At 42.4% G+C, this 15,236-nt stretch overlaps 1 protein-coding gene across 1 annotated transcript in view; it reads left to right on the top strand.

Annotated features, from left to right (window-relative positions):
* The window catches only part of LOC111954821 (thrombospondin-3a-like), a 30,633-nt gene that overhangs the window by 10,683 nt on the left and 4,714 nt on the right, over nucleotides 1–15,236 (top strand). The window contains exons 5-17 of the mRNA XM_023974732.2: nucleotides 3,440–3,466; nucleotides 3,611–3,693; nucleotides 4,883–4,934; nucleotides 5,558–5,706; nucleotides 5,979–6,119; nucleotides 6,424–6,498; nucleotides 6,653–6,805; nucleotides 7,297–7,420; nucleotides 7,799–7,917; nucleotides 8,005–8,057; nucleotides 8,295–8,488; nucleotides 12,244–12,440; nucleotides 12,661–12,833. Coding sequence (XP_023830500.1) covers nucleotides 3,440–3,466; nucleotides 3,611–3,693; nucleotides 4,883–4,934; nucleotides 5,558–5,706; nucleotides 5,979–6,119; nucleotides 6,424–6,498; nucleotides 6,653–6,805; nucleotides 7,297–7,420; nucleotides 7,799–7,917; nucleotides 8,005–8,057; nucleotides 8,295–8,488; nucleotides 12,244–12,440; nucleotides 12,661–12,833 — 1,540 coding nt within the window. The remainder of the gene's footprint in view (nucleotides 1–3,439; nucleotides 3,467–3,610; nucleotides 3,694–4,882; nucleotides 4,935–5,557; nucleotides 5,707–5,978; nucleotides 6,120–6,423; nucleotides 6,499–6,652; nucleotides 6,806–7,296; nucleotides 7,421–7,798; nucleotides 7,918–8,004; nucleotides 8,058–8,294; nucleotides 8,489–12,243; nucleotides 12,441–12,660; nucleotides 12,834–15,236) is intronic.

Below are 15,236 nucleotides of genomic sequence, written 5' to 3'. Positions count from 1 at the left end.
TGCCACCAGCCATACTGCTCGTTCTGTGCGTGATTTCCAGCAAGACAAGAATGTCAGTGTTCTGCCATGGCCAGCGAAGAGCCCGGATCTCAATCCCATTGAGCACGTTTGAGACCTGTTGGATGAGGGCTAGGGCCATTCCCCCCAGAAATGTCCGGGAACTTGCAGGTGCCTTGGTGGAAGAGTGGGGTAACATCTCACAGCAAGAACTGGCAAATCTGGTGCAGTCCATGAGGAGGAGATGCACTGCAGTACTTAATGCAGCTGGTGGCCACACCAGATATTGACTGTTACTTTTGATTTTGACCCCCCCTTTTTTCAGGGACACATTATTCCATTTCTGTTAGTCACATGTCTGTGGAACTTGTTCAGTTTATGTCTGTTGTTGAATCTTGTTATGTTCATACAAATGTTTACACAAGTTAAGTTTGCTGAAAATAAACGCAGTTGACAGTGAGAGGATGTTTCTTTTTTTGCTGAGTTTATTATCACTTATCACTTGTGAATGATGACCAGCATAAGACAAGAAAGAAGACATACCTTTTTTTGTGACTTTTTCAAATCATAGTCGCACAACTCATGTAGCCTAGCCCATAGGCCTATATGTTTTGGTAAGGTTTGTATCACAACTAAAGTGGCCAAATAACTTCTTAAAATGAAGCACATTAATCCGCTTTGCAACAGGCGTAGAGCCTACCTGGCATACGCAGTGTGTGAGTTTGAAGTTTAAAAATGCACCTCTATAGTAAAAGCATTACATGCATAATCCTTTGTGCGGTCAGTTTTGATAATGGTGTTTTCCCGTTAATGGAACATTCACGCTTATCGCCTACTGCCGTGTGCGCATGGCTGCTCTTATAATGTGAAGAAATAGCCTAATAGTTTATCAACATTTTAAGCTAAACATTATTATCTGTTGCGTAAGCCTCATTGCTTAAAAAAGGGTTTTGGATGCTGGTGGTTGTATTAATTTGTGATCTATCGCATCCCACAACTGTCCCAGACTATATTTGGAACATTTATTTCTCGCACAGAATAGGTCAACATTTGTACCATGGGGGATAGTAGACTGACATAGGCTAGTGCTTTTGCTGTTTGTTAGGCCTACTCACCTAGTTGGCTGACAAATTAAATGTGGACCGTTCAATATCTTCAGTATGCGCCTCAGAATTGGATAAAGACACGCGCAGTTGCATCCCTGATGTATCGGTCTTCACTTGTAGCCTGTGAGAAAGACCCGATCACGTGATGGAGAGCCTGTCACGTTGGTAACAATGATTCGGGAGACAGGCGCAGGAATGCGTAATAGGGTTTTTTATTACGCCCCCAAGTTACGGCGTGCCGTGTAAGGGCACGGGGATGAAGACCAAACAAACACGTATACAAGACACAGGGTTGTACAGATGAACGTGGTACCTTCAGGCGTTTGGAAATTTCTCCCAAGGATGAACCAGACTTGTGGAGGTCTACAATTTTTTTTCTGAGATCTTGGCTGATTTCTTTTGATTTTCCCATAATGTCAAGCAAAGAGGCACTGAGTTTGAAGGTAGTCCTTGAAATACATCCACAGGTATACATCCACCTCCAATTGACTCAAATGATGTCAATTAGCCTATCAGAAGCTTCTAAAGCCATGACATTATTTTCTGGAATTTTCCAAGCTGTTTAAAGTCACAGTCAACTTAGTGTATGTAAACTTCTGGCCCACGGGAATTGTGATACAGTGAATTATAAATGAAATAATCTGTCTGTAAACAATTATTGGAAAAATTACTTGTGTCATGCACAAAGTAGATGTCCTAACCGACTTGCCAAAACTATAGTTTGTTAACAAGAAATTTGTGGAGTGGTTGAAAATCGAGTTTTAATGGCTCCAACCTAAGTGTATGTAAACTTCCGACTTCAACTGTACAAGTACTAATCCGTGGGAATAGGGGACAGGTGTGCGTAATGAAAGTTCCAAGGGATCCGTGACAGAGCCATGTGAGTGAGAGGTGCTTTGGAGCAAGCAGGAATTATAATTATTATATTCAGCCCAAGAGCACAACAGCCACTGGCCACAAAAGGCATGGATATTTTTGGGGGGAATTACGGCCACACAAAGGGGATGTCGCTGGGAAATTCAAGGCATTATCAAGTGTTTGTCAAATTGTGAATGATAGACTGATGAAAAACAAATAGAGCTCATGCCTTTCATTCAACTTTTTTTAAAATAATCATTAGAGTCGCGTCATGCAGCCTTAGAATGTATTAAAAATCAAAACATAGACAAGCCTTTGTATCATATCTAAAGTTACATAAATAACTCTAAATTAAGCATGTAGGAGTACCTGTTTCTTTGTTAACCGCTCAACAAAGAATAGCTGCATGTGCACACTCCCTCAAATCGTTTAGAGAAAAGACCCTTTCTAATTTATACTAGAAAATACTAGAAAATAATGCCACGGAATTCTAAGCAAATCTTGTCTGCTAAATGAACTAGTGTAGCCCACAGCCATATGGCATAGCCAGATCAGTACCTAACATAAGGACAACTCAGAGTATGCTATTCTGTTCTTCTGCAATAGACTACATTTTCTTCATATCATGTTTCTTTGGACCTGTCTAAATTAAATAATGGATTTATTGTGAAGGTGTGGGCTATATTGCATGGATTTATTATACTTTTTAAAATGTAGATGTTCCAAAGGTCTGCATCAGTGGCTTGTAGGCTGTGTGGAAGCCAGAAGATGCTAAATGTGTTTGTTAATTAACGGTCAATTATCGTGAGACCGGCAGTTATTTGCTTGACAATTACCAGCTGACAAAATTTGTGATCGCCACAGCCCTAGGTGCAACTCAGTATTAGGAGGTTGTTCCTAATGTTTGGTAAACTCAGTGTATAATGTTATATTCACTTTAGTCATAGAAACTCAGATCTAGGAGTAACATCACTAGATCTGGGATTAATGACATTGTCTTGGTAACAAAAAAACTACATTTTGTGTCTGGGGGTTTACGCTAGGGTAACTTGCGGATAAGACAGTGATGTAGTAAAGCCAGATGTCCCAACTCTACATTTTCCTCTGTGCCAAACTGACATTTATTATGTACAGACATGTAAGGCAGAACATTGGTACATTGTGGGAGGAAACCTGTCTGTCTATAGAGACTGTTCACTTTGATATCTGCTGATATATATTTCCATCCACTTGTTCCTCCTACCCAAACGTCACATTAGGTATTTGGTCAGCAGAAGCTAATCTCAGTAGTGTATTCTTATCACTTTAGCCCCCTCTAGTGGTGAGCCCACGTAACTAACATATAATTGTCATGTTGGTTGTCCTTTTTCCATCTCTGTTTACATGTACTAGTTCATGTCTGTGAAAGGCATTTTTAGGAATAGTATATTAAAATGAGTAGTGTGTTATGATTAAATTGGACTTTCTTGTCTCCATAGTTAGCGCAGATGTCAATGCCATTCTGGGTGAGTATCAATCAGAAACACTGGTTTATCAACCTCCCCCTACCCAAATGCTACCTAACAATTATAATTACCGGTATAATGCTATCATTTACTTCAATGGTTTCCCTGTGCTTATGTTCTAATGCTTGGACATCACTGTGTCAGGTGACCACACCAAGGCTTTGATTGGCCAGCTGATCATCTTCAACCAGATTCTTGGCGAACTCCGAGAGGACATCAGGGAACAGGTAAGAGATGGAGAGAGAATGAGAGGGGGAAGAGGCCAGGGGGAAGAGGCCTTTGAGGGGGAATGAAAGAGGAGAGGGGAGAAGGCGGGGGGGGGGGTGACTGGATAAGAGGCACAGGGACTGAGGGTGAGCGTGGACTAAAAGAGAGAGATGAAAGAAGAGAGGAAACAAGCAGAAATGTGCAGGTTCAACAATTGTGTGCTCACATAAACAAGAAAGTACTGTTTGAGAGATGGCAGTGTTCTATAGCACGGGTTTTCAAGCTTTTCTTGCCCAGGAACCTCCTCCCAGGAACCAAACAGGGCCCCATTATATGTCATGTTTTATCATCAGGCAAGGAGAAGTTATCATATTTTAAAATGAATAGATTTGCTAGATAGTTTCTCATTATTTTGACATCCACAGCCGACATTATTGCCTATAAGCTAGAAAGATCACTCCCAAACACATTTTCGCTAAGAGCAGCTGTTTAGCTGGCTAAACAAAGGTTTGCAAAAATTCATGTCTTAAAGTCGATAAAGCTTAAGTGCAGCCAGCAGCACTGGTAACCAATTCGAGGGTGCCTTTTCAAAAGCCTTGTCAGATACTCCAGTGAGTGGAACTGGCTCCAATGAGTGCTAATTTACTCAATATTAGGAGTTGAGAAATAAGTTGACATCATTAGAAAGAAGATATTTTCCATTTTCTACTGTAGGTATATAATTCAAAATTAGTTCATTGGTTGTTACTAGCGATATTCATTAAATAAAACATTACAATTTTCCACTTTAAAAATGTGGCGGACCCCCTGTACATCCCCAGTTGAACACCCCTGTCTATAGAGCAACTACATTGTAATACTGTTCTATAGAGCAACTACTGTATACTAACTGTTCTATAGAGCAACTACAGTATACTACTGTTCTATAGAGCAACTACATTATACTATGTTCTATAAACAACTACAGTATACTACTTTTCTATTAGAGCAACTACAGTATACCACTGTTCTAATAGAGCAACTACAGTATACTACTGTTCTATAGAGCAACTACAGTATATTACTGTTCTATAGAGCAACTACAGTATACTACTGTTCTATAGAGCATCTACAGTATACTACTGTTCTATAGAGCAACTACAGTATACTACATTTAGTTGAATACATTAAACAGTTCTGGTGACTACTGTATGTTTGTGGTCTTCACAGGTAAAGGAGATGTCTCTGATTAGGAACACTATCTTGGAGTGCCAAGTGTGTGGTGAGTGTATGAAGAGCAGTACCATACCATCAGGCTGGGCCTCCGTGTATAAAACAGAGGGGATTCATATAAAGAAAAGATCAACAAAAAGAGATGAGAACCACAGGAAGTCAGAGAGAGAAAGAGAGATTGAAATATATGAAGTACTTTAGCTGTGTTTAATTGATCTTGCTGGGTGCAATGGAACCAATGGAAAAATTGCCCCTTTCAATTTAGCAATATAAGAGGAAGAAATGTAACCACTCTCAAATTCATAGACAGAGCTATTGATGCAAGGACTGACCATCCATGATACCAAAAATGATAGTTTTGAGGCTATACAGTGTGTGTTTACATTTAATTTGTTTACAAACATTGGAGTAAAACAAGCTTATATTTTGGGTTCTGATAGGATGTGACAGTTGAACTGAGCTCATTAAGCATTTATAAGTTATATTCTTCAAGAATCAATGGATACATATAATTCATTTCTAAGTTCAAAAATGTATGTAGCAACTGCAGATTGCCCGTTTAAGTGCAAACCCTGCCCATATGGCACTTTGTGCAGGCTCGAAGGCATGCTGAAAGATTTCAAATCTTATTTTGAACCCAGCTCTGGTATGCTCTATATCTTTGTTAACCAGGCTTCCATGAGACCCACTCTCGCTGCGAGCCCAACCCCTGCTATAAGGGCTTGGCCTGTACAGAGACCTGGGAGTACCCAGGGTACCGTTGTGGTGCCTGCCCAGACGGCATGACGGGGAATGGTACCCACTGCCAGGACATTGACGAGGTATTCTAAGGGTCTTATTTATATTTCTTTAGCACCACAAGATGATAGCATGATATGCTCCCATCATTTCTTAAACATTCTTGGTTGAGTTTCCCAAAAGCTTTGCCGCTAAGGTGGAACAATATTTCCCCAGACGACCCAGCTGCAGAGTAACAATTAGAAAGTTGATGTTTGGCGACCAATCTTCATCAAATGAAGCACTTTGAGGTGTGACAAAAACACAAATACACTGATATATGTATTGTTACTTTCTGTCTCTCTCTATGTCTAAGTGTGCTCTAGCCCGGCCCTGTTTCTCGCCCGAGGGGTGCGTAAACACGGCAAAGGGCTTCACCTGTGAACCATGTCCCGTCGGCTTCTCAGGACCCCTCCTTAGCGGGCTTGGGGTGGAGTTTGCCAAGAGCCACAAGCAGGTCTGACCAACATGAGACCCCTTGACACACACACACACTTTGTTTTCGTGAAATGTCAGCACTTCTTGGAGTGTAAAAATGTTTGACCATTAAAAATCCTATTTTCCCTAACCCTACACACATACATAAACGTTGTGCACACACACATGCACAGCAGGCACAGACCACCACCACTATTGACACCTCTTCTCACCCACTGTATACATAGATGTGCACTGTGTCAAAGTGATTGCCTCTATGGTCATGATAATAGGTGGTCTGATGTGTTTTGTCCTTAAATTGATGTGTTTGCCTGTCTATATAGAAGTGCACAGATGTGGATGAGTGTGCTGACCTCTCCAAGTCCTGCGTGCCCAACTCTGTCTGTATCAACACAGAGGTCAGTAGTGGAAAGGGAGTCAGAGGTTGCTTGGTGAAATATTTTATCACAAGAAATACATGATTCCCTTTCTCTGTGTCTTTCTCTCTGTCTCCCTCTCTCTCCCCTTCTGTCTTACCCCAACTCCCTTCTCCATCTCGCCCTCCCACCAAAGGGCTCGTTCAGGTGTGGTCCGTGTAAGGAGAGCTTCGTAGGCAACCAGACGGTGGGCTGTTTCCTGCGGAGGTCCTGCGCCACGCTGGGCTTCAACCCCTGTGACGTCAACGCCCACTGTGTCATAAAGGGTGCTGTCAGGGTCTCCTGCGAGGTAAGACATGCATAGCACATCTCAATAGGCTAAATATACTTTTAAAGGGATGTTGTTAAAGGGATAGTTCACCCAAATTACAAAATGACACATTGGTTTCCAGCAAAGTTTCCCTGGCATTGTTTCCACATGCTAATGTTTTAGCATTTGTGGCACAAATCTCATTCAAGTCATGGGACCGATATTAGCATTTTTCGCCCATCATGTTCAGATAAACTATAAGGGACATTGTTATCTGAACATGATGGGCGAAAAATGCTAATATCGGTCCCATGACTTGAATAAGATTTGTGCCAGAAACGCTAAAATATTGCATGTGGAAACTAAACTAAACCAACGCATGGATTTCTGTCTTACCTTGTCCCTATACTGCTTACGGGGTAAGGAAACCAATATGTCATTTTCTTCCCTTCAATGTCTTTTTAGCAACAAGAAAAAGACAACAACCAAAATATGTCATTTTCCCCAAAATGTGTTGCCATGGAAAATAGAACTCGGACACAGACTCATATGGGGACACGTGTGACAACTGCCCCAACGTTCCCAATGGAAGCCAGAAGGACACAGATGGAAACGGGGCTGGGGACACCTGTGACAATGACATTGATGGGGATGGTAGGCTAATTACTGTCCCACAAGGACCAAAGTACTGCCGCGGTTTCTTCCCACCTGGTAGTTAATTGATTGATTTATATTACTGATTGTGTTCCTTGTCTGATTTAGTTCATGAATAGAGGGAGAGAATGGAAGTGTTTGTTTTGCAAGTGTTCCCGGAAGTGTTTCCGCCCTCCAGGCCCCGTATTCACAAAGAATCTCAGAGTAGGAGTGCTGATATAGGATCACTTTTGCCTGTCAATCATAATGAAGAAGAGTATATGAACAGGGAGGACTTAATCCTAGATCATCAGCACTCTACTCTGAGACCCTTTGTGAATTCCCGGCCCAAAACCATAATTGAATCGTTCATCTTCCTCCTCCTTGTCCTCTCGCCAGGTATCCCAAACGTGCTGGACAACTGTCCCAAGGTGCCCAACCCTATGCAGACTGACCGTGACGGGGATCGAGTGGGGGACGCCTGTGACAGCTGCCCGGAAGTCAACGACCCCATGCAGGTCAGAGGTCAAGAATAACATTCTAGAGAGTTGAAATAAAAATATAGTTTATTGAGGAAATCTTTGAAACGTCTTTTCTCCGTTCAGTCTGATATAGACAACGACCTGGTGGGAGATGTGTGTGACACCAACCAGGACATGTGAGTGCTCTTACTAGTTTTCTGGTTTAGGGGACTTCAGAACAACATAAAGAAGCTATTTTGGGGTTGATATCTGGTTATATAACCAGATGACAACCAGGCTGAACCAGGTAAAGCTGTCTTTTTCGTGTCACGTACAAGATGTGTAAAAAACATAATTTTACAATAAGTATACAACCTGCCCATGATCTCAGGTTGTATACTTGAGCCTTCTCCTAATGTCCCAATCTTGTCCAGGGATGGGGATGGCCACCAGGATTCAAGGGACAACTGTCCAGACGTCCCTAACAGCTCCCAGCTGGACTCAGACAATGACGGCATCGGCAACGAATGCGACGATGACGACGACAACGATGGCATTCCAGATGCGAGACCTCCCGGGCCAGATAACTGTCGTCTCATCCCTAACCCCAGCCAGACAGACACTGATGGTATGGAAGGAGTTCCAGGGAAAGAAATGCTTTGAAGCACAGAGTTTTAACCCTTTGACACGTATGAACAAACGGGTGTGATCATTCTACAGTGGTCCCTGCAGCGTACGCTCAAACCGGTGTGATTAGAACACTTATTTAGAAGGTACAGTTACGATTGACGCAACAGTCAGTGTTTGAGCTGGCCACATTAGTCGTGGTGTTAACTGAGGAAAGAGGGACCTAACACAAGCAGTCATATTTAGCTAACTCTCGGATGACAGAAACCATAATATGAATTAGCTAATAGAATTTACTATTTACAATTCATCACATCACTGGTGACCTCACCAATGATCTAAATAATTGAGTAAAACTCTTTCTAAAAATCGAATAAAAGTAATCCGACGTTGTGCGCGCTGCCCTGTTTGTTTGTTTGTTCGCGTCAACCAAAGGTAAGAGGTTACAAGATGAGTTGGGTCTGTTTGCACTATGCATTGTTGAAGGGGGTGTGTTGTCTAACATCATTCACTTCCATCATTCAATTCCGAAACTTTACTCGAAAGACGAGTGAACCATCCCTTCACCTCGTTTTGTTATAACATCGTTGGTCTAACAGACGTTTACGTGAATAAATTGTATGAGGTCAACAAACATGGCGCCACACATACAGTTGAAGTCGGAAGTTTACATACACTAAGGTTGGAGTCATTAAAACAAATTTTTCAACCACTCCACAAATTTCTTGTTAACAAACTATAGTTTTGGCAAGTCGGTTAGGACATCTACTTTGTGCATGACACAAGTCATTTTTACAACAATTGTTTATAGACAGATTATTTCACTGTATCACAATTCCAGTGGGTCAGAKGTTTACATACACTAAGTTGACTGTGCCTTTAAACAGCTTGGAAAAATCCAGAAAATGATGATGATTTTATGGCTTTAGAAGCTTCTGATGGGCTAATTGACATCATTTGAGTCAATTGGAGGTGTACCTGTGGATGTATTTCAAGGCCTACCTTCAAACTCAGTTCCTCTTTGCTTGACATCATGGGAAAATCAAAAGAAATCAGCCAAGACCTCAGAAAGACAATTGTAGACCTCCACAAGTCTGGTTCATCCTTGGGAGCAATTTCCAAATGCCTGAATGTAACACGTTCATCTGTACAAACAATAGTACGCAAGTATAAACACCATGGGACCACGCAGCCGTCATACCGCTCAGGAAGGAGACGCGTTCTGTCTCCTAGAGATCTACGTACTTTGGTGCGAAAAGTTCAAATCAATCCCAGAACAACAGCAAAGGACCTTGTGAAGATGCTGGAGGAAACAGGTACAAAGTATCTATATCCACGGCAAAATGAGTCCTATATCGACATAACTTGAAAGGCCGCTCAACAAGGAAGAAGCCACTGCTCCAAAACTGCCATAAAAACAGCCATACTACGGTTTGCAACTGCACATGGGGACAAAGATCATACTTTTTGGAGAAATGTCCTCTGGTCTGATGAAACAAAAATAGAACTGTTTGGCCATAATGACCATCGTTATTTTTGGAGGAAAAAGGGGGATGCTTGCAAGCCGAAGAACAACATCTCAACCGTGAAGCACGGGGGTGGCAGTATCATGTTGTGGGTGTGCTTTGCTGCAGGAGGGACTGGTGCACTTCACAAAATAGATGGCATCATGTGGAAGGAAAATGATGTAGATATATTAAGGCAACATCTCAAGACATCAGTCAGGAAGTTAAAGCTTGGTCGCAAATGGGTCTTCCAAATGGACAATGACCCCAAGCATACTTCCAAAGTTGTGGCAAAATGGCTTAAGGACAACGAAGTCAAGGTATTGGAGTGGCCACCACAAAGCCCTGACCTCAATTCCATAGAAAATGTGTGGGCAGAACTGAAAAAGCGTGTGCGAGCAAGGAGGCCTACATACCTGACTCAGTTACACCAGCTCCTGTCAGAGGAAATGGCCAAAATTCACCAACTTATGTGGAGCTTTGAAGGCTACCGAAAGTTGAACCCAAGTTAAACAATTAAGCAATCCTACAAATATACTAATTGAAGTGCATGTACAACACTCCTCTGACCCACTGGAATTGATAGAAAAAAATAACATGAATCCAAATCAATTCCTCTACTACTATACTCTTCCATTCACATTCTGAAAATAAAGGTATCCCAACAACTAAAACAGGAAATTCTATACTAGATTAAATTCCAGAATTGTGAAAAACTGAGTTTAAATCCTATTGGCTTCCGACTCTCAACTGTAGCTGCAAATCATACTACATAGCTCATCATTAAAAGGACAGTATCTTTACCACACATCATATCTGGCCATCAAATCATATGCAAGAATTGGAATGCATGATTGTCACCCAGTACTTGAAAAACGTGAATAAAAACATTAATACATTAGCTCCATACCATACCATAACGGTGGGCTACATTAGAAACACAACACGATATAACCAGAACAACCCCCTATAATGATAGTTTCACCCAAATATTAATTCTGCTTTGTCTGATGTACTCAAATACTTCATTCATGCAAATAAAATGCTAAAATTAAACTTTTACAAATCATTACCAATCTGTATTCTCTGGAAGGCGAGATTTTTTGTTTTTAGGATTCCGTCTCTCAACAGTTGAAGTGCTACTCTATGATACAAATTACAGACCTCTACATGCTGTTAAGTAGGGAAAACCTGCAAATCGGCAGAGTATCAAAATACTTGTTTCTCCCCCACTGATGGTGAATCCATGTGAGAGCTGTAAACACACCTCAATTAAAACTCTATTCAAAAATCATTTGAAATGACTAGTTGAAACATTAACCCTATAGATAATTAGCCAGCAGCGTGACTGGGTGTCGAACTCACATTTTGGAACAGTGAGTAAACTTCGATTCTCGACATCACGTGCACTAAAAGACAAACGTCACACGGGGCGACTGTCGAGATATGCAACTCACACTGAGAAGGTTACCAGATTAAAAGGCCCAACTCTGTCAGCTTCCAGACACACACACGAGGTACGCACTTTTTACCTGCGAAATTAAAGTAGACGTAAGAAGTCGTTACTGATTAAATAGTTTGCCATATCTGACTCCTGGCAAACCTTACCAACAGGCCCACCATGTTTTGTCCTAACCTATACTGTCCATCGTGCATGTACTACATAACCTCATTTCAGCTACTACTCCCATGCCCCATCTGTCGTTCTCAGATGTGTATGTTGTCTATTTGTGTCCCCCTTATCCAATCAGGGAAATGGGTTCGTGACATGTGCGAGAATAGGACTTTGAACCAACGACTCCGTGATAGAACTTGATTACCGTGTGTCCAGAGAGCGCTCGAAGTCACATATGACCGACTTCAGAAAACTACTCAGACGTTCACTCCTAACCCCGAGGCGATGCCCCAAACAACCCAAGTGGCATTGGCCAATCGAGTGACCCATTTGGAATATTCCCATATAAAAACAAAACATTATATTCTATGCTACTTCAATTCCATTAGCATGTCGAATTATATTCTTAGTATGGAAATTGTTCAACACCTATGAACCAGTGACCCTTTTGTCATAGGTAAGTTCTGTAAACCTCCTTCTGCCACTCGTCGGTGTATCTTTCTTCCTGTCTTTCTCTGCCCCCCCCCCCGTCCCCCCCCCTCTTTACCCACATTCTCTCCTTTTTAAGTGAAGATGTCTCAAAAAAATGAAAAGTCAAGTATCTCGCTCTCTCTCCCTCCACTCAATCGCCACCAGGCTACACAGCCTTTAACGGGGTAGACTTTGAAGGGACGTTCCACATCAACACAGCCACAGACGATGACTACGTGGGCTTCATCTTTGGTTACCAGGACTCGTCCAGCTTCTACGTGGTCATGTGGAAACAGACGGAGCAGACCTACTGGCAGTCGCTGCCTTTTAGGGCCATGGCTCAGCCAGGCCTGCAACTAAAGGTGGGGCACACAGGAAACTGCACCAGTTGGCTTTAAAGGGACATTACACCAACACAAACATCAGACGTTTGTCAGATGTTTTTAGACCTTCAAAGTAGTCTTGTGTAAATAATCCCACGCCATCCAGTTGTGTAGTTCCAGCTACATGCCTCAACTCCAAATGTAATAGATATTAGATTACCACAGCCACACACTTGACTTTACTCACTTTTCTCTACAGGCAGTGAAGTCAAGTACGGGTCCAGGCGAGTACCTCCGGAACGCCCTGTGGCACACGGGCGACACCCCGGGCGAGGTCACCCTGCTGTGGAAGGACCCCCGGAATGTGGGGTGGAGGGACAAGACATCCTACCGCTGGCACCTCAGCCACCGCCCGCAGGTGGGCTACATCAAGTGAGCAAAACGTCATTACAGCCACAAATGCTCTACTCCTAGTTGTATTCTCCTGACAATTTATTATTTTTTATTTAACCTTTATTTTAACAGGGAAGACATTTTGAGATCTAGAGACCTATAAATATACACATTTTACACACCCCAAAAAGTATATATATATACTGAACAAAAATATAAATGAAACAATTTCAAAGAAGTCAGTCAATTGATATAAATTCATTTGGCCCTAATCTATGGATTTCACATGACTGGGCAGGAGTGCAGCCAGGCCTACCCACTGGGGAGCCAGGCCCAGTCCATCAGAATGAGTTTTCCCCACAAAAGGGCTTTATTAAAGACAGAAATACTCCGCATCACCCCCCCACCTCTCCCTCAGACGATCCCACAGGTGAAGAAGCCGGATGTGGAGGTCCTGGGCTGGCGTGGTTACACGAGGTCTGTGGTTGTGAGGCTGGTTGAACGTACTGCCAAATTCTCCAAAATGACTTTGGAGGCAGCTTATGGTATAGAAATTAACTATCAATTCTGTGTCAACAGCTCTGGTGGACATTCCTGCAGTCAGCATGACAATTGCATGCTCCATCAAAACTTGAGACATCGGTGGCATTGTGTTGTATGACAAAACTGCATATTTTAAAAGTGGCCTTTTATTGTCTCCAGCACAAGGTGCACCTGGGTAATGATCATGCTGTTTAATCAGCTTCTTGATATGCCACACATGTCAGATGGATTATTTTGGCAAAGGAGAAATACTCACTAACAGGGATGTAAAAAAAATGTGTGCACAACATTTGAGAAAAATACGTTTTTTGTGCGAATGGAACATTTCTGGGATATTTTATTGCAGCTCATGAAACACGGGACCAACATTTTACATGTTGCGTTTATTTTTTTGTTCAGTATATATATATACAGTGGGGAGAACAAGTATTTGATACACTGCCGATTTTGCAGGTTTTCCTACTTACAAAGCATGTAGAGGTCTGTAATTTGTATCATAGGTACACTTCAACTGTGAGAGACGGAATCTAAAACAAAAATCCAGAAAATCACATTGTATGATTTGTAAGTAATTAATTAGCATTTTATTGCATGACATAAGTATTTGATACATCAGAAAAGCAGAACTTAATATTTGGTTTTAAGGTAATTAATATTGCATTTATTGCATGACTTAAGTATTGATCACCTACCAACCAGTAAGAATTCCGGCTCTCACAGAACTGTTAGGTTTTCTTTTAAGAAGCCCTCCTGTTCTCCACTCATTACCTGTATTAACTGCACCTGTTTTGAACTCGTTACCTGTATAAAAGACACCTGTCCACACACTCAATCAAACAGACTCCAACATCTCCAATGGCCAAGACCAGAGAGCTGTGTAAGGACATCAGGATAAAATTGTAGACTCTGCACAAGGCTGGGATGGGCTACAGGACAATAGGCAAGCAGCTTGGTGAGAAGGCATACAACTGTTGGGCAATTGATTAGAAAGAATGGAAGAAGTTCAAAGATGACGGTCAATGCAACCTCTCGCTGGGGCTCCATGCAAGATCTCACCTCGTGCGGGGCATCAAATGATCATGAGAAGCGTGAGGGATCAGCCCAGAACTACACGCCAGTACTCGGTCAATGACCTGAAGAGAGCTGGGACCAACAGTCTCAAAGAAAACCATTAGTAACACACTACGCCGTCATGGATTAAAAATCCTGGCAGCGCACGCAAAGGTCCCCCTGCTCAAGCCAGGCGCATGTCCGAGGCCCGTCCCTGAAGTTTGCCAAATGACCATCTGGATGATCACGAGGAGGAATGGAGAAGGTCATGTGGTCTGATGAGAAAAAGATAGGAGCTTTTTGGTCTAAACTCCACTCGCCATGTTTTGGAGGAAGAAGAAGGATTGAGTCAAACCCCAAGTAACACCATCCCACGTTGGAAGCATGGAGGTGAAACATCATTTTTTGGGCGATGCTTTTTCTGCACAAGGGGACAGGATGACTGCACCGTATTGAGGGAGGATGGATGGGGCCATGATCACGAGAATCTTGGCCACAACACTCCTTCCTCAGTAAGAGCATTGAAGATGTGGTCGTGGCTGGGTCTTTCCAGCATGACAACGACCTGAAAGACACAGCCAGGGCAACTAAGAAGTGGCTCGTAAGAAGCATCTCAAGGTCCCTGGATGGCCTAGCGCCAGTCTCCAGACCTGAGCCCATACAAAATCTTTGGAGGGAGCTGAAAGTCTGTATTTCCAGCGACAGCCCCGAAACCTGAAGGGATCTGGAGAAGGTCTTTGTATGGAGGATGGGCGCAAAATCCCTGCTGCTAGTGTGTTAGCAAACTTGGTCAAGAAACTACAGGAAAGAACGTATGATCTCTGTAATTGTCAACTAAAGGCTTTCTGT

Source organism: Salvelinus sp. IW2-2015, linkage group LG30 (genome assembly GCF_002910315.2).
Source record: "Salvelinus sp. IW2-2015 linkage group LG30, ASM291031v2, whole genome shotgun sequence".
NCBI classification, from domain to species: domain Eukaryota; kingdom Metazoa; phylum Chordata; class Actinopteri; order Salmoniformes; family Salmonidae; genus Salvelinus; species Salvelinus sp. IW2-2015.
This window is presented reverse-complemented; position numbering and strand designations above follow the sequence as displayed.